Raw genomic sequence first — 23990 nt, 5'->3', positions numbered from 1 at the left:
TCGAAGACCTGAATCGGTGTAGAAAACGGTAAAAAAAAATCCTCATTGTCGAAAAAACAATAGACAAATTATTCATGACACCATATCTTTTTGGATTTTCTTGGGAAATCCTCCAAAATCTAATATTGGTTTGGTCAAACTCGGGCAGACAACATGATAGAGACAATTAAACACTCAGATGGAAGATTCCCTATTTTTAATACCATGAATAATTTTACCATTGTTTTTCGTTTATGAGGTAAATATGGCCCTTATTGCAAAAATCTGTCATTGCTATAAACTATAAAGTGGTTTCGAAAAGGTCAGAAATGCCTCATTATCAAAAAACAATAGACAAATTCATGGCGCCGTAGCTCCATTCTAGAGGGAACTTCACCAAACGTGTAAGGTAAATTATGCCCCCAAGTGACCCAATTGATTGGCAAATCAGATAAAACGCACTAGAATGACGTAAATTTCACCCTAGAGTTTGTTGAATAACTGTGTAAAACGATCCCAAAATGCCTTATTATCGAAAAATAATGATATTATTCATGAAGTCAAATCTTTATAAGCTTTAAAATCTAATGGTTCATTTAGGTTTAATCTGCAAACCACGTGGTTCAAACAATTAGCCAATCAAAAGAAAGATACCCGAGTTATAAAACCATTCTCAATTTTCCCAATGTTTCTTATGAGATATGGTCATACAACTGCTTATGATTATTCGCTACCATACATGGTCATACGCTACCATACATGGTCGTACACTACCATATATGGTCATTTTGTTTCACAAACACTTACAACACTACCATATATGGTCTTTTATTCGCAAACACTGAATCTTTACAACTTCCAACCTCTTAGTCACTATCATGGAAAATAACCTATATTTAAAAGAAATTCCCCTAAATAGAGAAGCGTTTTAATCTTTAAGTCAGCTAGCATATAATATGTATAATATATCACCGCATTGATTATATAAAATACCAAAAATTCCATTTTCGACTTCCTCATGCTTAATAACAAAAAGTGAGATAAATCTTTACAATATCATTATAATTACTTATGATACAACAAATAGGGAATATGGTACACTTGAAAATAATACTAGCTAATCCTGGGTACAAATCGACACAAATCTAACAAAAGGCTGAGAGAGGAACCTAACAAAACGAGGTGGCCTGGTGACGGGTTTACATGCGCAGGCGCAACCCACTCTCGTCCGCAAAAGATGCTTCCTGGTAATAAGAGGGATGCTACAATAATGGCGTGACGAACGTCGAGAATCGTGTGATTCGATTATCCAAATTGAACCGATATTTGCGCTCAATTTAAGGCTGGTTCGCACGCATCAATTTGTCGACGGATTCTGAGAAGGTGCTATTGATGTCGGGCCCTATATCCTCTTTTCACACACCGAAACAATGGCTCGATAAATCGCAGCGGTTGGTAAAAGTTCTAACCGACAGATCGGTGCGTGTGAATCTACCTTAAACGCGATCTCGATCCACGCGCGCCATCTCGCACTTGCGTGGCGTGTTTACATTGTGACGCACGCAGTCGTAGCCTTTTGTGTTCTGATGTACACTGAACCATTTCCTGGTAACGCCGGTTTGCATGTTACGTTGATGTCAATCAGCACCTTCTTGCATCCTTGTTGGCACATAACATTACCTAGGGCTAAGTGGTCACGGTAGCGCGCGTCGCAATGTAAACAAGAGAGCCTACGAGAAAAAAAAAACTACCTTAATAGACCCTAGTTAGTAGCGTGTACAAACGCAATTAAAAGCAATTCCATAAGGTTTTCGATTCCTTCACAAGCCTCTCAGATCTGGTCTTCTCGTTAGAAGCCAATGTGAATTTATCGTTCATATTAGATAACGTAAATACACATCGTGATAATAAATGTGTTGAATTAAAACTATGGAATAAACTCTACAGATATAGATTTTTTGGCCATCGTTTTCTTTATACACATAAAAAGGAAATACCTTTCTTCGCAAAGACCCTTTATAATTTCTGTATACACAAATATGACAAAAACGTACGAATTGGTATGCTTTCTTATACTTATCTATTGTTGCAAAGCAAAGCTCAACTTTGACCACGGAATTTTGCGTGAGCGACTAAGCATATTAAACACGAGGTTCCGCTATAAAAGGGAAAGCTCCTCTCACCCCCGGGCTTTTAGCAGTCACAAATTATAAGTCTCCTGTAAAATTGCTTATCTCTGAGCCTCAGTCGGCTGGAATTAAACTATTTTTGCACAGGTAACAAGACACTTGTGTTAAGAGATTGATAACTTAGTGATTTGCCTTCCAAGTCTAAATTTTGCGGTATCCATAATCTAACGCATCTGCATAAATCATTCTCGCGCTGTGATGAAAATGCTCGTATTTTAAAAATGAAATTTGAATTTAGCGCTCAGAGCAATTGTCCTGACATGTTGACTCATTGACGGCTGATTGATAACTGATAGTTGTTGAGCCCGGGGGTTGGGAGGAGCTATGCCTTTTATAGCGGAACCTCGTGTTTGAGAATACATCAAGAAACCAACAGGCCAATCACAGCAGCTTTTCCTGCACAATGGAGACTGTTGCTATGGTAACACGAAAATTGTGCAATGGTAGTCGTGAACTAACATCAATCTCATCTAAAACATTTAATTGGCTAACTAGAACTATAATCACGTGACGTGTAGCTGGCACGCCATTGGCTTATATCTTACAGGCTGACTACATCCGGGCGTTTGGGGATGCCCTCCCTGAGCTCAATGATTGACATCTGCTCTTGATCTGGGCGTGTCAGTGATCGCCAGCGCTCCATGAAGGTGCCCTTGGCCCTGGACATCTTGTAGATCGCTACCCCTGGAATCCACAGCATGGAAGAGAGGGCCATGACCCACCCGACAAACTCCGCCCAAGGGGGGTACTGATAGTCGTCATATGACACCCCTTGCCACTGGACTAAGCTGAAGATAAAAATTCCTGTAAAGGAAAAGAGATAATAATGGATTTACAAGTACTAAGAAGTTCAGAAAGTAAGATTTTCGGTGTAGTCCTATATTCGCGTAAGGTGCCCGATATATGACCAAAGTGTTTCTACTACGGCCGTAGTAGCGTAGTATCGCCAATATCCCAGCCGCCAGAACGGGTTTATTTGCCAATTATGGCGGGGAAATAAAGGTGGATGTTTGGTCGGGGGATGGATTACGGGAACCGGCGCTCCCTCTTTTACCCATTTAACAGAATACACAGCATTTATGCTGATAAACTATCAGTGTGATTTGGTTATCACACATTATGGCGGGGGGATATGAGTGGATGTTTGGTCGGGGGGTGGGTGGGGGGGGTGGGGGGAGTATCCGCCCCTTCCTCTCACCTGTGATGACCGCAGGAGTGATGTACTTCCAGGCTATTGGCCACCACGGCCAGACCTTGTTGCCTGTCATGGTCTCGATGTCCAGGGCGAAGCGATCGGCACCGTAACCCCAGGCCACCACGATCACCTCGAAGAAAGCGAGGAACACGAGCGAAACCCCGCCAGCTTGCCACACGTACAGGTTCATGATAAACGCACCGCTCTGTTCGTAACAAGGCGAAGTCTTAGTATGGTATTAAAAGATGTCACATCAATGCACCGCTCTGTTCGTAACAAGGCGAAGTCTTAGTATTGTATTAAAAGATGTCACATCAATGCACCGCTCTGTTCGTAACAAGGCGAAGTCTTTGTATGGTATTATAACAAGTCACCTAAGCGCATTGCTCTGTTCGTAACAAGGCATCGTCTTAGTATGGTATTATAAGAAGACACATAAATGCACCGCTCTGGTCATAACAGTTGGGTTGTTTCTGGAATCATACATTCCTAGAGAAGCCTAGAAACGCAGTTGCAAGAAAATAGTTATAAGACATCTAGTGTTCATTATTTAAATGCTAAAACCACGCCCTTATCCGGCCTGCAGACCCCCCCTCTCTTTTCCTCGCCCCTCTCCTTTACCCTTCTCCCCGCTTTTCCCTCTTCTCCTCTCTCTTTTTCCTTCCCCCTTCCTTCCCCTCCTCTTCCCCCCCTCCCCCAAGGAATCCTCCAGGGTGTTTCACCACATTCCCATGCTCACCTGCGACACGATTGGTAGACCCAGTAGGAAGCAGCAAAAGCAGAGGAACGCCGTAAAAAGCTCCTTGCGATTTCTAAGCAGACGAACATACTCGTCACCAAGCCCCGTGGTGACCGCCTCGAACATGGCGAACTGCGTGTCTAGTCCCAGGGTCAGTAGCATGAAGAAGAAGCAGATAGACCAGAAGGGTGAAATCGGCATCTGAAAACAGCCAATCACAAGTTAGTTGAGAGATCGGCATCTGAAAACAGCCAATCACAAGTTAGTTTAGAAACCGGCATCTGAAAACAGCCAAACACAAGTTAGTTTGGCAAAATCGGTAGCTTGAGCTTGAACAAGGGATGGTACCTGCGCAATGCCTTCTGGGTACACCACGAAAGCGAGGCCGGGACCGGAAGTGGCGACCTCCGAGACTTCTTTGCCGAGTACCTCCGCCATGAACCCAAGCACACTGAAGATGACGAGTCCCGCGAACACACTGGTGCTGCAGTTGATTACTGACACGGTCATCGCGTCCCTGCAAAACAACAAGCAACGTTGCATCAGTGAAGAGACAGTGGATCCGTGAAGCGACCACGCATCAGTGAAGAGCGCTGAATAAGCTGCTTTTTGTTGTTAATGTACTGCCAAAAGCCGGAGCGCGCGCGAGTTTTCCATCCATCTTGTAGTTACGTATACAAGGGACAAAATGCTAACCTGAAACAATTATTGTGGAATTTGTTGTAACTGCCCATGGCAATCAACGAGCCGAAGCCGATGCCGAGAGAGTAGAAGATCTGTGTCGCGGCGTCAACCCAGACTATGGCATCCCCTAGCTTGGAGAAGTTCGGTTTGAGGTAGAAGGACAGGCCCTTCATTGCACCGGGCAGCGTCAGACCCCTTATCAACAAGATGACAAGCACGAGGTAGGGAAAGGTGGCGGTGAAGTATACCACTTTGCCTGTACATAAGACGCACGTTTCAACAATAACTACTACTACTACATCTTCGTCGTCATTATCATGAATATCGTCTTCATCATTTCAAGGTAGGGAAAGGCGGCGATGAAACTTGTGCATCGAACGACATGACGACATGGTGACAACAACAACTACTACATCATAAATAATAACAGCAACAACAACTACATCATCAATGGTATCACCATCATCATAATCTCTATTGCTATCGCCATCGTCATTATCAACATCGTCATCAACATCATCATCGTCATGATCATTGTCATCATCATCGTCACCAAGAACAACATAACACAATGTAAGGACCATGATGGTGGAGTAGACCACTTGTAAAACATAACGAATATCAACAACTCACCCGACGACTTGATTCCTTTCCACAGGCAAAAGTAAACTAGTACCCAGGCTAGTATGAGGCAGACCACAAGCTGCCATCTCATCACGCCGAACGTATCGATATCAGGCGTGATACGCAGCACGTAGTTCTCGTAGAACTCCTTACTCGGCGACGAGTACTCCTTCAAGGCCGTATCTGTCAGGTTACTCGTGCAGTTGCTGGTCGCATTAGCGAGGGAGGTCGCAGCAGAGGTGATCGCACTACACATGGTCGAGTTGGTGGAGTTGGCCGAGGTGGGGCTGGGTGCGCGCCCGCGTAGGCACGTAGCGGTATTCCACCAGTTGTCACATGTCTTCCACGGGACGTCCTTGGCGAAAGACTCGAAGAGGTAATACAGACACCAGGCGATGATCACGTTGTAGTAGACACAGCAGAGGAATGAGACGACTAACATGGCGAAACCGACGCCTGCAAGAGTGGAAATTATAGTTAGACTTTATGGTATCATAGGCATCATATCATCATCATCACAATCATCACCATCGTTATCGTCTTCATTATCATTATCATCATCATCATCGTCATCATCATTATCATCGTCATCATCGTCATCATCATCATCATCACCATCATCATCATCATAATCATCATCATCATCATCATCATCATCATCATCATCATCATCATCATCATCATCATCGTTGTCACAATCATCATCTTTATCATCATCAGTATCCCCACCGTTATTAGTCCACCTTCATAAACAATTCCTCATATTACACTCCCGCTAGCTAGAGAGAATTGATCGTTGCGAATCACCGCTTTCCCCTTTATCATTCTACAAGCCGCAACCTATTTGCTATTTTGCGGCCGCTTCTAATGGCAACCTTATTCTTTCTACCTCATTTTTTTAATTTGCTTGATGACACCAACGGCTCAACCTCGGTCTTTATTCACTCGATTTGAATAAGGCATTACAAGCGCGCATTCGATCAACGGCACCTAACGTTCAATCGATCAAAATATCTAAAATAAGTGTGTGGCACATACAAAGCGACTATAACCCGCTCGAGTGTTTAATAATCCGTTAATTACCGCCGGGATCTAATAAATACAAAATCGCTTAATCAACGCTTAGCCGCTGGATACGCACCATCTTGGCCAATTAGCGAGAATGTAATTTCTCGTGCGACCACAGGACAGTAAACTGAGGTGTGCGCATTCGTCACGGGTATATCGAACCCTGCTGTTCAAATACTAAAACCGCAGGATTCTACAGGGTCTGAGAACACGCAAAGGGGCATGCACTTGGGCCAGTTCTCGACCGATAGCATTTTGAATCTTGGAAAAGAAAAGAAATCGCCATCATCGGGGGAAATCTGATTAAGTTTTATCCACATTAGAGATCTCAAATAAATTCACAATAAAAATCTTTTAGCACTTTGAGAAACGAAATTCGTTTAATCTGTTTGGGAAATCGCAATCATCGAAAGGTTTTAAGCTCTCAGCCAAAAAATTCAATAGAACTTTAATCAATTTAATGGTTCTAAATCTTAAATAAACTTGTTTAGGTATTCACCAGAAGCTTTGATGTTTGAGCACTTCTGAGCTCTAAACTTTATAAAGCGTGTCAATTGGGTGCGAAAAGCCCCAAGGGAAATTAACATTCTGTACCCAGCGCCCCAATAGGCATTATGTATAGGAAAACGTGTAATGAGGCTTGGAAAGGAACGCTTTGGGCTAGTGATGATTCTCAACGAGAAGAAAGTACGCCAAAAAAGTTGGATGTAGTATTGTGGAGTTTATTGATTTACTATGAGAAAATTTTATTTTATGTTTAGTTCTAGAGCAAATTCTGTGTGTGATTTTTCATAAAAGGATGAGGTTTATAAATCATCTAACACCAGGTAAAAACGGAAAATGGGATTCTAAAGTGCGGTTTTTCTGGACTCTAGAATGCATTAACTCGGTGATAACGGACTGAAATTTCGCATCCCGCCGTAGAAATAGATTGTTTACTCAACACAAAGACTGTTGACACTACAAATTACACAAAAGTATAGAAAGAGATTATGAGAAAACGTCGCTTATTTCAAAGCCTTAAGGGTTATTTGGATGCTGGAGGTTAAGCGTCTGATCACTAGATTGGCGTGGTTTTCTAGCGAGGGTTGGAGTGTGACGTCATGCGAGCAGAAATAAGGCACAACAGGCTAACACCCCCAGAGGTCTGTTGATAGCTTTGGACAAATTCTGGACGGATCCAGGTTACGTTCCCATTACATGACGCGATCTTCTCAACAAATTGAAACTTCAAGCGCGCTTAAAAGATGACCACATTTGTGACCGCATCATAGTTGTTTTGGTTCAGCTCGTAAGAGTTTTAACTTGACGAGAAAGCACGGTGAACGATTATGAATGAGTCCGCGCAAAATGAACACGGTCGGCAGTTATAAAATAATCAAGTTCCACTCGTTGAGACGGGGCGAAAACGATTTTTTTCTAATTGCAACGGATTCTTAATTAAAACATTCAGCATTTTTTTATTAAAACAACAAAAGTTTTACAAATTCCACCTGACGGGAAAGAAAGAACACCGAGTGAGTTGCAATTTTTTTATCTGTTTGAAAAGATAAGAGACATTCAGACAAAAGCGACGGCTTAAGAGTGGATTCATGTAATAAGGGTTTGAGAAGCGAGAATGATAATTGTAAGAGTGTACATAGAATTAAACATTTATCGAGTAAAACCCTTGACAGCTGCGAATGGAAAAAAAAATATAAGAATTGGTGTAGAGAGAGAGAGAGGAGGTTTGCACAGACAATGAGTAAAATCTCAACGGTGTGAAACAGTGACGATTATTTTGTAAGGGAATTTAACGGTTAAGTTAATAAATCTTGAGTTTTTCACTGAACATCACGTGTAAATCATACATTCCGACACACGTAGAAATAATATTTCTAGTAAAGAGATACTAAGTATAGGGTTAAATACCTTTTATGGTATAAAGAAAATGTCCTATTTGTGAAAAACGCCGTAAATGAGTTTATATAGAGAGGTTTTCGCTCATAACTCATCAATTTTTGATGAGGAGACAAAACAGTAACAAACCCAGGGTTAGACATCCATTGAGAAAAACTGGGATTTAACCGAATTAACCCGAGATATTTGAAAAAGGTTTGTGAAACTAAATCTGCCCGAATACATACAAAAGAAGTTTTGTGCAACGGCAAGATGGCGTTTTACTCTATGGCCGCGCGTAGAATAAAGACAACACTTTGTGTCCAAAATAACTCGATTGTAGATCGCGCATTTTGTTGTAAGGAATTAACAACGCAATGCCAAAATAAAGAATACAAATCTCGACAGCTTACCTTTGGAAATGGGACAAATCGCAGCCCACGAAGTGACAGGTCCGAGGCTGACGAACTGGCCAAGTGAGAGCTCCATGAAGAACAGAGGCATGCCGCAGATCAACAGCATGCAGAGGTACGGGATGAGGAAAGCGCCGCCACCATTTTTGAAACACAAGTAGGGAAATCGCCATACGTTCCCGAGTCCTACCGCGTAGCCGACACACGCCAGGAAGAACTCGACCTTGCGCCCCCATTTCTCTCTCTCCTCTCCGATGATCTCGACGTCTATCTTGCAGTTCTCGTCGCTCGTGAGCCCCTCGCCGTCCGCATCGCCATTCACCGCGATCTTCGTCTTTTCGTCCGGCTCGGCCATCTTGCGCTTTGTCTCCTCAGCGAAGGTTTCGTCCTGTCAAAGGATAAGATGGTTTAGAGAGGGCATGAGAACGTGCAGGTTGTTTGTAGTAAAGTGTGAGTAAGCATTTGGGTGCTGTGGAGTTCCAGTGTGGCACGATCACGCACCAATAGCCTTCAAGGCCCCGCAGCGCGTGCGAGCATTGGTCGGTTTGCCGACGATAAATCAAAGCCGTTTGCTCAACTACTATAAAGGAATCTTCGAGTCTAGATAGCTATTGGTAATTAGCAATTCGATAAATTAGTTTATTCTGAGCTATTTCGTTAGGATATAATTAAGTATTATTAATGCGCGCAGGTGTTATGAGCAAAAAGGAGCGTCACCGTACGACGCTTACGACACACTTTCCATTTGTTTACAGTGTGGACGTAAAAAACTTCCAGAATGACAGACCTTTCGAAATAATTGCCGTTATCTTCGATTCACTGCCCACCATTTTTGTGATCAATTTGACTCGGTCTCACTTGAAGACGTTCTTGAGTGGCGAACAAAACATTCTCTTGGTTGTTTCTCGGTGCGCAAGGCTCGTTCAACGAACATCGTCCATACACGACAAAATAATAAGCAAAATATCAAAGAATATAAACGAATGCACCCTTTCCCAGCATATTGGATAAAAAAATAGTAATGTGTATTGGATTACAAAAGTAATATAAACACGTCTCGCGTCAAAAAGTGTGCTGGTTTCAGAAAGTTGATAAACTTCTTCGCAGAATCACTCAACATGATGTCGAAACACGGCACTACTTGGCCTCTCGATGTTCGTGCTGTTTGTACGCGGCTTAACTACAAAAGCGTGACGCAGACGATTTTAGATCAGTTAAGCAAAATGCTATTCCCATCTTCCTTATCCTTTAGGTGAGATGTGATAAATTTTAATCACCGTTTTTATATTTAGCTTGAAAATTTGCTTTATATGTTTCCATACAATAATGTCAATTCAATAATTCATAACTGACTTAAATTTAAAAGCGATAAAAGTAACCGTCTAATACGGGGGGTGGGGGAGGAGGGGGTGGGGGCAATATGATTTAAAGGGCCTTGGTCAGCCGTCCCTTTGTTATTGTTTTCTCCATTCCAAAAGGCAAATTATGAAAACTCGACATAGACATCAAAAGCAAAGTTTTATACTAGACTAGATTTCAACAAAAGTACTGCACTAACTTCCCTAAATCAGTCGATGGAAATGGATTCTTTTTCGTTCTTGGTATGATGGCTGAGAGAGGTTCTTTAAGACTCGAGGGTTTTATGGTGAAGAGATGACCACAACACCTCTCATGTATAAGTACCGTTGATAATTATGACGGCAGCCAATCACAAGATAAGGGACCGACCACAAACAGGCATGTCCCAGATTTCTTTTTCCCTTCTCGTTATTTTTTAGACGTCAGTTGAATTTTTCGATTTTTTTTATCTGAAATTTAAGAGAGCCAGAAATTCAAAGAGCCAGTTGTCAGTTACACTTTTGTTATTGGTTTCCATCAAAATTGGAAGACAACTTACTTTAAAATAGCGTTTTGAAATAGTTTATTTTTTACTTCATTTACCAATTTCGAAAATTTCGCAATCAGCCGATGGAAATGGATGCTTTCTTACACTTGGAATCTTGTTATGGTGACAAAGTGGGGCCGGAAAGAGACTGTTTGATCTACGATTTGTTTGTTTTATTTTTTCAAGAGATCTTGGCTTGCACTTTTTTTGGAAGGATTTTCGTTGCTGACACGTTAGTTAAATGGTCCATCACCACCCACGAAACTGATGAAATTTTCAATCAAAGGTTCGTAGCAGAATTCGAGTACCAAGTCAATATTGATCGTTATGTTCGAGACGTCCTTCTAGACACGAAAGTACTTGGTAAATAATATGAGTTGATCCACCGTTTTCGGGCAAATTAGATTTTTTTGTTCAATAAAAATGTCGAGAATGATCGCGACACCGAAGGGTCACAGTAATCAGTATTTGGACTCAAAACCAAAGGAACCGAATCCGGACAACGCTTCGCCTTGTGACTCAACTAATACGATTTTAATGACCATTAAACTTTTATTTTTACTAGGGTGAACTCATCATAAAAAGAACACGCGAAGACGTATCACGTGACCAGACGACCGTGAGCTCTGGTACCTAGAAGAAAATAACTTGTGGATTTAGACCTTTGGTAGATTGCACAACTATTTCTTTGCAGTTACAAGGCGGGATTTTATTAAGCCTTTAATCAAAAAGAGAGCAATAGTATAAAAATGTTTTTTTTCATAAATATCAACCTTCTCTACGAAATAAACTCAATTGAAATCAATCACGTAAAACCATAACATCAAATCCCATGGTGGAGGTTGAAAGCAAACGCAGTGAGCCAGACAGATAACATTATAAAAGATACAACATTATAAAAGATGCAATATTATCGGCCTTGTTTCAATGAAAATTCCGTGATGGCTAGTGATTGCACTTGACAAGCTAAATGCATTGTTCGTCGAACGAGAATACAGTATCGACAATATTTGACAGGGAAACCGCATTGTTCGTCAAACCGAACCATCATTCCGATAATATGAAAGCGAAGACAATTCCCACGTCATTTATCGCACTATGCAAATCACACCACAAGAACTCGCTTGCGTTTAGCACTTTGACGATTTGTTCTGATAGTTTATAGTACAATCGAAAGGATCTATAATATTTGACCTTCATCCGAGCAAGGGTAAGCTCTATTATTCTTGAAGCTTCGCAAAGATTCGGTTCAAACATATAAACGTCAGTAAGACGGTCCTCTTACCTCTAAGTCATTCTGGCGAGGTATGCGTACATTTTCTAGTTAACCACATGTTATAAATGCAGTTTCGTCTTCAGCGATATAACAGGGATATGTAATTCAACACCTGCTAGAATTGAATACTTGTTGAACCAGGATCCCGATAGGGGATCCGAAACTCAACACCATCATCCACAAGTCTATTCTACTCGCATGGGAAATAGCGTGTACAACTATCTTTTGAAATTAGATATTCCATTCAACATTAGCGTCTTTACCGAAAAATGATTATTGCGACCTATCACAGCTCACAAAATAATTATATTAAAACTTGGCAAATTGAGGCAATTTCTTGTTTAAACGTAAATGTAATTTCTTCCGCGCGTGCGTGTATCCGGCCGAAGCCGAGCAGTCGGGTGAATCAATCAGAACACAGATCAAAAGATCAGTTAAGCTTTTACTACGTGGTGGTTTTCTTATGGGATAAATCGCTCCGTAAGCTTCCTGTTATTATTGTGGTAATGTCTTACTGTGATTCTAGAATGCTTAAAATGCGCCGGATGGTCTACGCGCCGCAAGACGGCACAGCTCTGCTTTAGTGGACTAAGACTGTTCATAAAAGTTTGACTATTGATATTGGAATAGGCTAGCTGCATGGGAAGAAGAAGTGTTTGGTATCTGTACGTGAAGCGTATTTGTAACGCGTATATTTTCCGAGGCTACTGTGTATCTTTAGCAAATCAATTAAAATACCCAGATAGTTTTCGTTAACCAGAGTATAAATATGGTTCACTAAAAGAAAATGGTAGTCGAACTGCCAAATTTTTCGTCTTAAATAAGACTTCTTTATAGCGAGTACACCGCGTATCTCTAGTGAGTGAGCCGCGTACCTTTTGCGAGTGAGCCGCGTATCTTTAACGATTGAACCGCGTATCTCTAGCAAGTGAGCCGCGTACCTTTAACGAGTGAGCCGCGTATCTTTAGCGAGTGAGCCGCGTATCTTTAACGAGTGAGCCGAGAATCTTTAGCTATCGTACCGCGTATCTTTAGCGAGTGTTTCGCGAATCTCTTGCAAGTGTACCGCGTATCTTTAGTGAGTGCTACGCGAATCCCTAGCGAGTACACCGCGTATCTCTAGCGAGTGTACCGCGTATCTCTAGCGAGTGTACCGCGTATCTCTAGCGAGTACACCGCGTATCTTTAGCGAGTGTACCGCGAATCTCTTGCAAGTGTACCGCGTATCTTTAGCGAGTGCTCCGCGTATCTCTAGCGAGTACACGGCGTATCTCTAGCGAGTGTACCGCGTATCTTTAGCGAGTGTACCGCGTACCACTAGCGAGTGTACCGCGTATCTCTAGCGAGTACACCGCGTATCTTTAGCGAGTGTACCGCGTATCTCTAACGAGGGTACCGCGTATCTCTAGCGAGTGTACCGCGTATCTCTAGCGAGTGTACCGCGTGTCTTTAGCGAGTGTAACGCGTATCTCTAGCGAGTGTACCGCGTATCTCTAGCGAGTACACCGCGTATCTTTAGCGAGTGTACCGCGAATCTCTTGCAAGTGTACCGCGTATCTTTAGCGAGTGCTCCGCGTATCTCTAGCGAGTACACGGCGTATCTCTAGCGAGTCTACCGCGTATCTTTAGCGAGTGTACCGCGTACCACTAGCGAGTGTACCGCGTATCTCTAGCGAGTACACCGCGTATCTTTAGCGAGTGTACCGCGTATCTTTTGCGAGTGTACAGCGTATCTCTTGCGAGTACACCGCGTATCTCTAGCGAGTGTACCGCGTATCTCTAGCGAGTGTACCGCGTATCTTTAGCGAGTGTACCGCGTATCTTTAGCGAGTGTACCGCGTATCTCTTGCGAGTACACCGCGTATCTTTATAGCGAGTGTACCGCGTATCTATAGCGAGTGTACCGCGTATCTTAAGCGAGTGTACCGCGTATCTCTAGCGGCTGTACCGCGTATCTTAAGCGAGTGTACCGCGTATCTCTAGCGAGTGTACCGCGTATCTTTAGCGAGTGTACCGCGTATCTTAAGCGAGTGTACCGCGTATCTCTAGCGACTGTACCGCGTATCTCTAGCGAGGGGTACCGCGTATCTTTAGCGAGTGTACCGCGTATCTCTAGTAGTGTACCGCGTGTCTTTAGCGAGTGTACCGCATATCTTTAGCGAGGCTACCGCGTATCTCTAACGAGGGTACCGCGTATCTTTAGCGAGTGTATCGCGTATCTCTAGCGAGTGTACCGCGTGTCTTTAGCGAGTGTACCGCGTATCTTTAGCGAGGGTACCGCGTATCTCTAACGAGGGTACCGCGTATCTCTAGCGAGTGTACCGCGTATCTCTAGCGAGTGTACCGCGTGTCTTTAGCGAGTGTAACGCGTATCTTTAGCAAGGGTACCGCGTATCTCTAGCGAGTGAGCCGCGTATGAGAGTGCTTTTTTTGTATGAATCACGCATATTTCTTTAGCACATATAGTTTAAGAGTGCACCGCGTATAATTTCCGAATGTACCGCGTCCATTTTACACTTACATTCACTTAAATTAATTTCTCTATATTATTTAATAATTATAGTTATATATAACAATATATGAGAATTATTTCTATTCACACGCTGTCTTTCTAATGTTATCATCATCAGTGCTATATTACATCTTTGTTGCATGCAGATAACAACTAATACAACCTCTACGGTATGCACCATGTGCGCACCCTAATGACATGCTTTCCACGTAAACAGCATTTAACACCTGTCCTTCTTGTATTAAAAACATACTTTTTATCCTACTGGTTCAGAATAACACAACAATATAACACAACAATACCCCATACTTTTTGGGGTACTTATTCCCGCCGTGATGGAAGCACACAAGGGTTAAACCAAATTATCGCTATGCTGGGCTATTCCTATGGTAACAAATGCTTTAATCCAAGGTGATTTTTTCAGCGAGTTTATGAGTAATATCAAGATCAAAGTCTTGCCAAATTGACAGTGTAATGAATTTGCGTAGAAAAACGGGAAACGTATTATACCCGCTTAATCAGAGCTAGTTATATAACGTCGTGGGAGTATCGTGCATAGTCAAGCGCTAATGTATCCATGGCATCTGAGCTTGGGGTATTTGCCAATATCAATGCCGCGTTTACGATAAACTTTGGTGGAAATTCTCTACTTGACGCGTCCTTAAAGTCCGGTCCTCAAACTGAGCTTGTTATCAAAGACATCGAAACTATTTTATAAGATAAAAGGTCATTACCTCAACGAATTTGAGTTATGTTTAAAAAAATCGCCAGGAAAAATGTAATTATTCATATATAATATTTATTGCGAAATATCCATGAAGTCTACCACATAATTTGCGGTTTGAGTTATCAATTTTGAGAGTCGCGAACAATTAAGCATACAAAGTCCTTTTCGCCAAACAATTTTGTGATTTCAGAATGGATGTTGAGCAGGTGTTACAAGTGATTTCAGGTACGGGTAGAGAAAGGGGGTAACGGCACAGGAAAGCGAGCGCGAAAATCACAGCATCGAGACAATAATCCCAGAGAGCGCATAAACTCGGCGAATAACCTTCTATTCACAAGCCACCTGTTTTCTTATTATAGTTTAAAACTTTCTGCCCAAGCATGCGCGACGAGACTTACTAAAGTTCGCAGTTTGTTGTTAAGATAACTCGCCGCATCCCCGTTACAAGGCCGTGAGTGGCTACATCCCACTTCGGCGTCAGCACTCGTGATGAGCGACTGAGTCTCTGGCTGATTTGGCATGTAGAAGACGATCGTCCGCGCTTCAAGAGTCGACCATGGCAGTGCGTAGGAAAATATGAGCCTCCGAGAGATCAACACTTTGAGGCTCAGCTATTGTCCGCTGACTAACACCCGATCAAAGCCCGCATACGGCGAACAATAACGCATTTCGATGCAAAGAGTTTGAATTACTTATCCACTAAAAGATCTCATAAAAGACGCTAATTACCAAGAAAGTGATTTACATAACGGCGACGAACTTTCACGGTCCGGCGACCAAATAACTAATAATTTCACGGATGGACACAAAAACAACAACAACTTTCATTGATATTTTCTCGCCTTAAAGGGAATTTTGCTGAGAGTCAGGGGAAACGAATATTGAGATATGTTGCTTTGAGAAAGGAGTGATTCCGCTAACGTACAGCCAGCTTTAAACACATTACATGTACTTCTTCACTTATTGCGCAAAAGAGCTCTAGTAAAATTAAGACATAAACAGTTAGTAAAATAATTACAAAAATCAGGCCCGTACCCAGGATTTTTTTTTTAGGGGGGGGGGGGGGGGTGCGACATCTGAAAAAATGGACCAAAATTTTCTGGGGGGGAGGGGGGTGGAGGGAGTGAGTTTTCTGATAAAAATCTGACCACCCCCAAAAGAACAAAAGTGACCTTGTTTTGCCTTTGCACTTTCTCCGCGGGACGTTTATTGTCGGATTTTTTGGCTGCAGAAAAGTCTGACTTATAGATTGATGACATACTAGCTTATGCCTTATAGTTTTGTCTTAAAACAGCTCGTCTATTGAGATCCGAAAGTGGACTTGCCGTTGTGGGGGGGTGCGTTCGGACCCCCTGCACCCCACCTGGGTACGGGCCTGAAAATTGTATAATAATGTGAATTGTTCGTTATTTCCCTTTTGTTGTCTGATTTGTCACGTTCAATAGTTTTTGTCATCTATTACACATACAAGCGATTGCTGGATAGAAAAGTTGTTTTCTCTTTAAAGGTACAGTAATAAGAGCAGCAAAATCGTACAACTTTTTTGGCAGCATGGCTGCACAAAATCTTCGTAAGTGAAATTGCACTTTTACTACCGGCGAACCAGCCTTTGTCGCAGCAAATATTTTGTTGCAAGTTGATAAAGTTTGCTGCAGAAGACGAAGATGGTTCTACTTTTTGCAACAAAACTCGGAGATGCTGCCCGTATTTCTACAACAACCAAACTTTTCAATCTTGCTTTTTTGCAAATGCTGCCACAAAAGTTGTACGGTTTTGCTGCTCGTATTACCGTACCTTTAAGTGGAAAATTTTCTCGCTTGATTTGCCACTACGCGACGATTAATAAAAACGTGAAGAAAACAAAGTTGCCCATTAAACAATGAAGCCTTCATATACGCGCAAAAATAAAAGTATGCAGATATTTCGCCGTTTACCGAATCCAACCAAGCTTTTACGATTTTTGTCTTTACCTATCTATCAATCGGCGACTGCCCTGCAAACTTCACTGGCAAAATATTCAAGATTGATCGGCGGTGAGAGGAAAAATAAGAGCAAGGAATTGGTGTGAGAACTAGACATGAATGTAGATTGACGCTTACCGAAACTCTCATGAGTTGATATTTTATTTTTAGATGTTTAATGTAGCTCTAATTTATACGTGGAGTTGTCTGTTTGTAATATTTTTGATAAATCTTCCAACATGGTGAAATCGATTTGAAAACTATTTTTTTATAGAAAATTGTGTTAAAAATTTTCAAGGAGTAAATTTAAAAAAAAACTTCGACTTTTTCTCGAAGAAACGTTTTTAATAGTGCCGCATTTTGCACCACAACTCTGAATTTAGCAATTATTGCCCAATGAGAGCGCGCAGATCTCCTTATAGGTAGCCTGCGTAGCAAGCGTTTCTGTGGAGTTTCAGCAGGAATATAGCCTGCGTGTAGAAGCAGCGGCTACACGTAGGCTACAGGAATAGAGAGCAACAGAGGAATATGGCCGCGCGAAACTGCTGAAACTATAGAGAAACGCTGGCTACGAAGGCTACCTTATACGTGCCACGCGTTAACGTTTTCCCGCCAAAAAAACTCAAGTTCCCGGATAATGACCCGCGCGCCCGCTGATCACGGGCTATAGAATAGTTTGACTCCGAAATGAAGTCTAATGTCTCTTAGCCTGCTTGCAGGCGGTACTCGGTTGTTATCATCGCGGAAAACCCTCTCCGTTCTGTGATCGGGCGCCATCTTGCTTTTTTAAGCCGAGTGGTTCCTTTAGAATACAAGATGGCGCCCGATCACCGAGAGGGTTTTCCGCAATAATAACACCGAGTACCGCCTGCAAGCAGGCTAAATGTCTCTAAGCACGTATTCCGTGCGACCGTTCAAAGAGAAAACGCCGGAAGAGAAAAAACGCGCCACTGGGGGTCGAGGCCACTGGGGGTCGAGTTACTCATTTACCAGGGGGCGGAGGTTACATAGCGCGTCGTTTAAAAGGGGAAAGGTCGCAAGCGCGTAGCGACAGAGCTCGCAGCAGGAGCGAAACCAAGGCAAATACATCCAGTCAAAGTAGGAATAAGTGCTTATTCAACACTAACAATGCATTAGACTTCATTTCGGAGTCAAATTATCCTTTAGCCCGTGAGCTGATAAAAGCTATTTGCGTTGTGCACAGTTTATACCCGCTAACTCCAAAAATAGGAAAGCGAAAAATACATTATTGTTATCCATTTTCAGGGTCTCCGGGTGTCTCCTAATAACTTGAAGTACTTACGTAATCCCAAATTTACTAACTTTTCAATATACCAAGGCTTTCGCAACCACACAGATATCGAGTAAATAGGTTCATTTTTTCTTCTGTGAGAAATCTAGCGAAATAGTAAGAAAATCATCTCATTCTCAACCAACCCAAAACCTCCCCTCTCCCACGACAATAATCTGTTAATTTCATAATTTCGACAGTATTTCTCATTTCCACATCTGCCGTGTTGAACTTATTTCCCAGTTATGAAATTCCACGAGCTTCAAAGTTGCCTGGCAATCTTTTAAATCTCCAGCGAACTCAAACAGGACACGAAAATCTGCTTTATTAAATCAAGTTAGCGAGAAATTTGAAATAGCTCAAGTCGTTATACCAAAAAATCGTCTCTAGATCTAGAATACGACGGTGCGTATTCTTGTTGTGAATGGAACCAAAAATGCAATGGCGTTGTATACGGCCAGGCTCCGTAAAAACACTGTAACATGATTTGAAATGACTTGAAACTCTTAAAAAACATATGGCTCTAGTATTTTCTTAGCATCAGCACGTGTTTGTACAGGAATTAGCTGCTGCGCAACAAGCATGAGATAAGGCCTGGAATAATACATGGTATTAACGTGACCCAACATACCCTAGCCCACTATCAAGAGGAAAACACAAGGATGATCTCGCTTCATCTTCTATCGGTGCTGGCTCCGATTTAGCATGTGCGCCTTTAAGTCGACATATGTGACGGATAAGGATTTGTGGGGTTAAAAACGAAACTACCCGCAAACAGCCTTAATAAACACATTAGCGTATAAGCGAGAATTGAATGATCGAGAACTTCGTCTAATGGCCTTGAGAAACATACAAGAACGAGGGCGGAAACACGAGCAGTCTCCAATGCGGGACGTATTCCGACTATTTATGAACAGGGGATTATATGCAAGAGCGAGTAAGTTGGAGTTCTCCGTGACATGGTACTTCAAGTCACCGTGCTCGAATGGAGACAACGATTGAAACAACGCTTAAAACTACCACAAGGTACCACAAGTGTAAAAAAGTGCTTGTCCAGGCCCATATGATTACAAGTTACATTCCTCTGACCAGCTCCTCCTGTCAGCATTGTTTGTTTGTGTAGGTTGGATTTTGGTTAGATTTAATAATGCGAGGTTATAAGAAGTGTTCTTACCGTATCTCAATTTCGGACGGTGGGTGGTTCTGGAGACGTCATCCCCATGGACTGGTTCATGGACTTACTAAGGACTTTTATGGGGTACGTAGAGTGTTGTTTATAAAGCCTTTTCGCTAGATTATACTACAGTCAACACAACTAAAGGCGAATGGATGAGCGCACTCTACCGAGGCTACGCGGGTCATCTTAAAACGGTCACGCATTACTTGACCGCGGGCTGGCAGACATAAAAGTGGAACCCCGATAACTCGAACTGATTTCAATCTCGGATCAATTTTCAGTCATTTCTACTCGAATAACTCAAATTGAGTTCAGTTGTGCTTTGAGTAAAAGGGGTTTCACTGTAGTAGTAATTATTGCTAAGAGAAAATAACAGTTTCGTGTGCACTCAAGCTCTAAGGTCAACAAAGTTTATAAAAAGAAATAACACTATATAATTATTCTCGATACGCCTAACAAATCTCGCGAGTACAGAGTAGAAAGGGTACAAAGTCTAAACGCGCGACAGTGCTGGAGGAGATTTCAAATTTTACATCGTTCTGACCACGGGCTATAGGATAATTTAACTCCACGAATGTCTAATGTCTTGTTGGTGTTGAATAAAGCACATATTCCTACCTGAACTGGCAGTACTCCCTACGCGTCACCTCATACCACTTTCAAACGAAGCGCTTTGTAACCCGGGAAGGGGGGGGGGGGGCTCCCTATAACATCAGACGGGGATCATCGTATCTTTAAGGGTGTAAATTTGGAGCCTTTGGGTATCTTTTAGGGGCGAAAATGAAAATGCCCATATTTTATCTTCTGGCCACTACATAGAGAGACGTTCGAGGCTCTGAAACCAGGGTACTATTATAGCCATCGCTCATCTAACTTGTAGCTTATGAAAGAGCGTTAAAACGTGTCAATCGGTGTTTTTCTTACAACCGACGGGAAGATAATTGATCACGAGCTTAACAATATATGATGTTTGTTTTGTTTTTATTACAATTTATTGACGTTTGTTTGAGGTATCTTTTAGGGGGTAAATTCGTGCCTCACCACGCCCACGCCACTAGTATCTTTTAGGGTTGTTTTCAAAAAGTCCCGACGGTGAGTACCCCCCCCCCCCCACCCCTCGGGCTTTGTAACCGCGTAAATGGATAACTCGATCCCCAGCGGCGCGTTTCTTCCCCACCACAAAATTTTAAAAAAGGAATTTTCTAGTGGGGAGCGAAAAAACGCGCTGTTGGGGATCGAGTTACTCATTTACCAGGCGGCGGCGGTTACAAAGCGCTTCGTTTGAAAGTGGTACGAGGTAACGCGTAGGGAATACAGCCCGGGAGGGTTTTTCAGGGTAAAAGTGATAGGGATACTCGTCGGGAAAATAAAAAAAAAAAACTAAAAAATACCCGAACAACAAAAATTGCCACCCTAAAAAATACTCTATTAGAAAAAATTATCCCTAATAAATAACAAAATGCAGATTTAAGTATCCCATCCAACAAAGTCTCGAATGACAAATTTTCAAAGTGTTTTGTTTAAAAGTCGGAAGTTTGGCTCATAGCGCCTCTTTCTGCAAACCCCTGAAAAACACCATTTCTAGTAGAAAAGCCTTTTTTGTCTCAGATACCCACTAAAAATACCTCATCCCTATCAGGTCGACATGGGAAGAACCCCCCCCCCCCCCCCCCCCCCGGGGAAATACTGCCAGTTTAGGTAGGAATACGTGCTTTATTTAACACAAACAAGACATTAGACATCATTGTGGAGTTAAATTATTCTATAGCCCGTGATCTGACCAATGGCCTATTTCCGATTTATGCTCGGCTGCTCTCCGATGGGCTATTGTCTACATTCTCTACCCCAACATATGCATTCCCACACAACACCGCGAGATTCGAGTACTTAGCCTGCTTGCAGGCGCTACTCGGTGTAATCATCGCGGAAAACCCTCTCCGTTCGGTGATCGGGCGCCATCTCGTATTTTGAGCCGCGTGGTTCCTGGGGGCGAACGGAGAGGGTTTTCCACGATGATAACATCGAATACCGCCTGCGAGCAGGCTACGAGTACTGGTCTTGCTGTATTGTTAAACACAGAAATTCACATGAAACAATAACATGTTTATCATTTCAAAGGGCCTGTGAATAAGACGGAATAATTACTCTTCCAAACAATATTATCTGAATAATAAGTCATGGTAATTTTTTTTTTACTACAAGAGTGTTAACAATTATAGCTGGTCATAAAAAATAAACTATACAAGACATCGTACGATTAAAAAAAGGTAAAACTGGTTCGAGCTGCCTTATAATGTTTTGGGATTATCAACTTTATATAGGGCTATGTTATAGTACAAATACACATATGTACTGGTCACCATTTTTTCCAAGGATTTTCAAGAATCTAATGTTGGGTTAGCGATAATCCCATCACCTCATTTGGTTATGTCGTGTGCGAAGCATGACCAGTTTAAAGAGTGTAGAGGAGCTGATGTACATTATTTGGGTATGTTTGGAGACAGGCATTACCTTATATGGGTATGAAGTGGAACTAGCATTACCTTATATGGGTATGTAGTGGAACAAGCATTACCTTATTTGGGTATGTAGTGGAACTAGCATTACCTTATTTGGGTGTGTAGTGGTACTACCATTATCTTATTTGGGTATGTAGTGGTACTAGCATTACCTTATTTGGGTGTGTAGTGGTACTAGCATTACCTTATTTGGGTGTGTAGTGGTACTAGCATTACCTTATTTGGGTATGTAGTGGAACATGCATTACCTTATTTGTAGTGGAACTAGCATTACCTTATTTGGGTATGTAGTGGAACTAGCATTACCTTATTTGGGTATGTAGTGGAATTAGCATTACCTTATTTGTTATTTGCATGTTGCGGTGCTAGCATCACCTTATTTGGGTATGTAGTGGAACAAGCATTACCTTATTTGGGTGTGTAGTGGAACAAGCATTACCTTATTTGGGTATGTAGTGGGGCTGGCATTACCTTATTTGGGTATATAGTGGAACAAGCATTACCTTATTTGGGTATGTAGTGGAACAAGCATTACCTTATTTGGGTATGAAGTGGAACTAACATTACCATATTTGGGTATGTAGTGGTACTACCATTACCTTATTTGGGTATGTTTGGAGACAGGCATTACCTTATATGGGTATGTAGTGGAATTAGCATTACCTTATATGGGTATGTAGTGGAACTAGCATTACCTTATTTGGGTGCGTAGTGGTACTAGCATTACCTTATTTGGGTATGTAGTGGTACTAGCATTACCTTATTTGGGTATGTAGTGGAATTAGCATTACCTTATTTGGGTATGTACTGGAATTAGCATTACCTTATTTGGGTATGTAGTGGAACTACAATGCTGAACAAAACTGTTGTCACCTTTTTTGATTTTGCACTGCATAGAGGGTTCAATGCACGCTTCTCCCCCTTCCCCAGTAAAATTTTGTTCAACTTGGGGTGTCTTTCCCAGAATTTTAGCAGCGGTTACAACTAACATTGAAAGGGGGGTTTCAATGACATTGTCTTGGGAAGAAAGCTAGTTGACTAACGATAGATATTAAGAATTCCGCCTTTTTTAGGAATGCGACTAGTTCTGTCCAGCATTGAAGCATTACCTTATAAGGGTATGTAGTTGAACAAGCAATACCTTATTTGGGTATGTAGTTGAACAAGCATCACCTTATTTGTAGTGGAACTAGCATTACCTTATTTGGGTATGTAGTGGAACAAGCATTACCTTATTTGGGTATGTAGTTGAACAAGCATTACCTTATTTGGGTATGTAGTTGAACACGCATTACCTTATTTGGGTGTGTAGTTGAACAAGCATTACCTTATTTGGGTGTGTAGTGGAACAAGCATTACCTTATTTGGGTATGTAGTGGAACAAACATTACCTTATTTGGGTATGTAGTGGTACTAGCATTACCTTATTTGGGTATGTAGTGGAACAAGCATTACCTTATTTGGGTATGTAGTGGAACAAGCATTATCTTATTTGGGTGTGTAGTGGGACTAGCATTACCTTATTTGGGTGTGTAGTGGTACTAGCATTACCTTATTTGGGTATGTAGTGGAATTAGCATTACCTTATTTGGGTATGTAGTGGAATTAGCATTACCTTATTTGGGTGTGTAGTGGTACTAGCATTACCATATTTGGGTGTGTAGTGGTACTAGCATTACCATATTTGGGTGTGTAGTGGTACTAGCATTACCTTATTTGGGTATGTAGTGGCACTAGCATTACCTTATTCGGGCATGTACTGGTACAACCATTACCTTATACGGGCATGTACTGGTACAACCATTACCTTATACGGGCATGTACTGGTACAAACATTACCTTATACGGGCATGTACTGGTACAACCATTACCT

The 23990-nt window shown here is 41.9% G+C and overlaps 1 protein-coding gene across 4 annotated transcripts; it reads right to left on the bottom strand.

Annotated features, from left to right (window-relative positions):
- Positions 1-791: 791 nt before the first annotated feature.
- Positions 792-20048, bottom strand: LOC5521615 (sodium- and chloride-dependent GABA transporter 1). Of its 4 annotated transcripts, none has more exons than XM_032366599.2 (8): positions 19596-20048; positions 8770-9157; positions 5420-5866; positions 4799-5042; positions 4451-4619; positions 4103-4303; positions 3367-3568; positions 792-2972 (listed from the first exon to the last, which is right to left on the bottom strand). In XM_032366599.2, exons 2-8 carry the CDS (start codon positions 9122-9124, stop codon positions 2710-2712), a joined length of 1881 nt encoding a protein of 626 aa, XP_032222490.1. In that variant the 5' UTR covers positions 9125-9157; positions 19596-20048; the 3' UTR covers positions 792-2709. The 4 variants fall into 4 exon arrangements, with proteins under 4 accessions (XP_032222490.1, XP_032222487.1, XP_032222489.1 ...); XM_032366596.2 differs by lacking the exon at positions 19596-20048 and adding an exon at positions 15568-15825; XM_032366598.2 differs by lacking the exon at positions 19596-20048 and adding an exon at positions 11940-12174.
- Positions 20049-23990: the final 3942 nt, after the last annotated feature.

This window comes from Nematostella vectensis, chromosome 13 (genome assembly GCF_932526225.1).
Source record: "Nematostella vectensis chromosome 13, jaNemVect1.1, whole genome shotgun sequence".
Taxonomy (NCBI): Eukaryota; Metazoa; Cnidaria; class Anthozoa; order Actiniaria; family Edwardsiidae; genus Nematostella; species Nematostella vectensis.
The sequence above is the reverse complement of the archived record's forward strand: the minus strand, read 5'-3'. Positions and strand labels throughout refer to the sequence as shown.

What these genes read in the sequence shown, in the direction of transcription:
- LOC5521615 (XM_032366596.2), bottom strand. Translation starts at nt 15,690, where the DNA reads ATGCCAAATCAGCCAGAGACTCAGTCGCTCATCACGAGTGCTGACGCC. An exon ending in ACAACAAACTGCGAACTTTA is followed by an intron (nt 9,158 to 15,567) that starts GTAAGTCTCGTC and finishes ATCCTTTGACAG; the next exon opens with GACGAAACCTTCGCTGAGGA. An exon ending in GTCTACCAATCGTGTCGCAG is followed by an intron (nt 3,569 to 4,102) that starts GTGAGCATGGGA and finishes TGTTACGAACAG; the next exon opens with AGCGGTGCGTTTATCATGAA.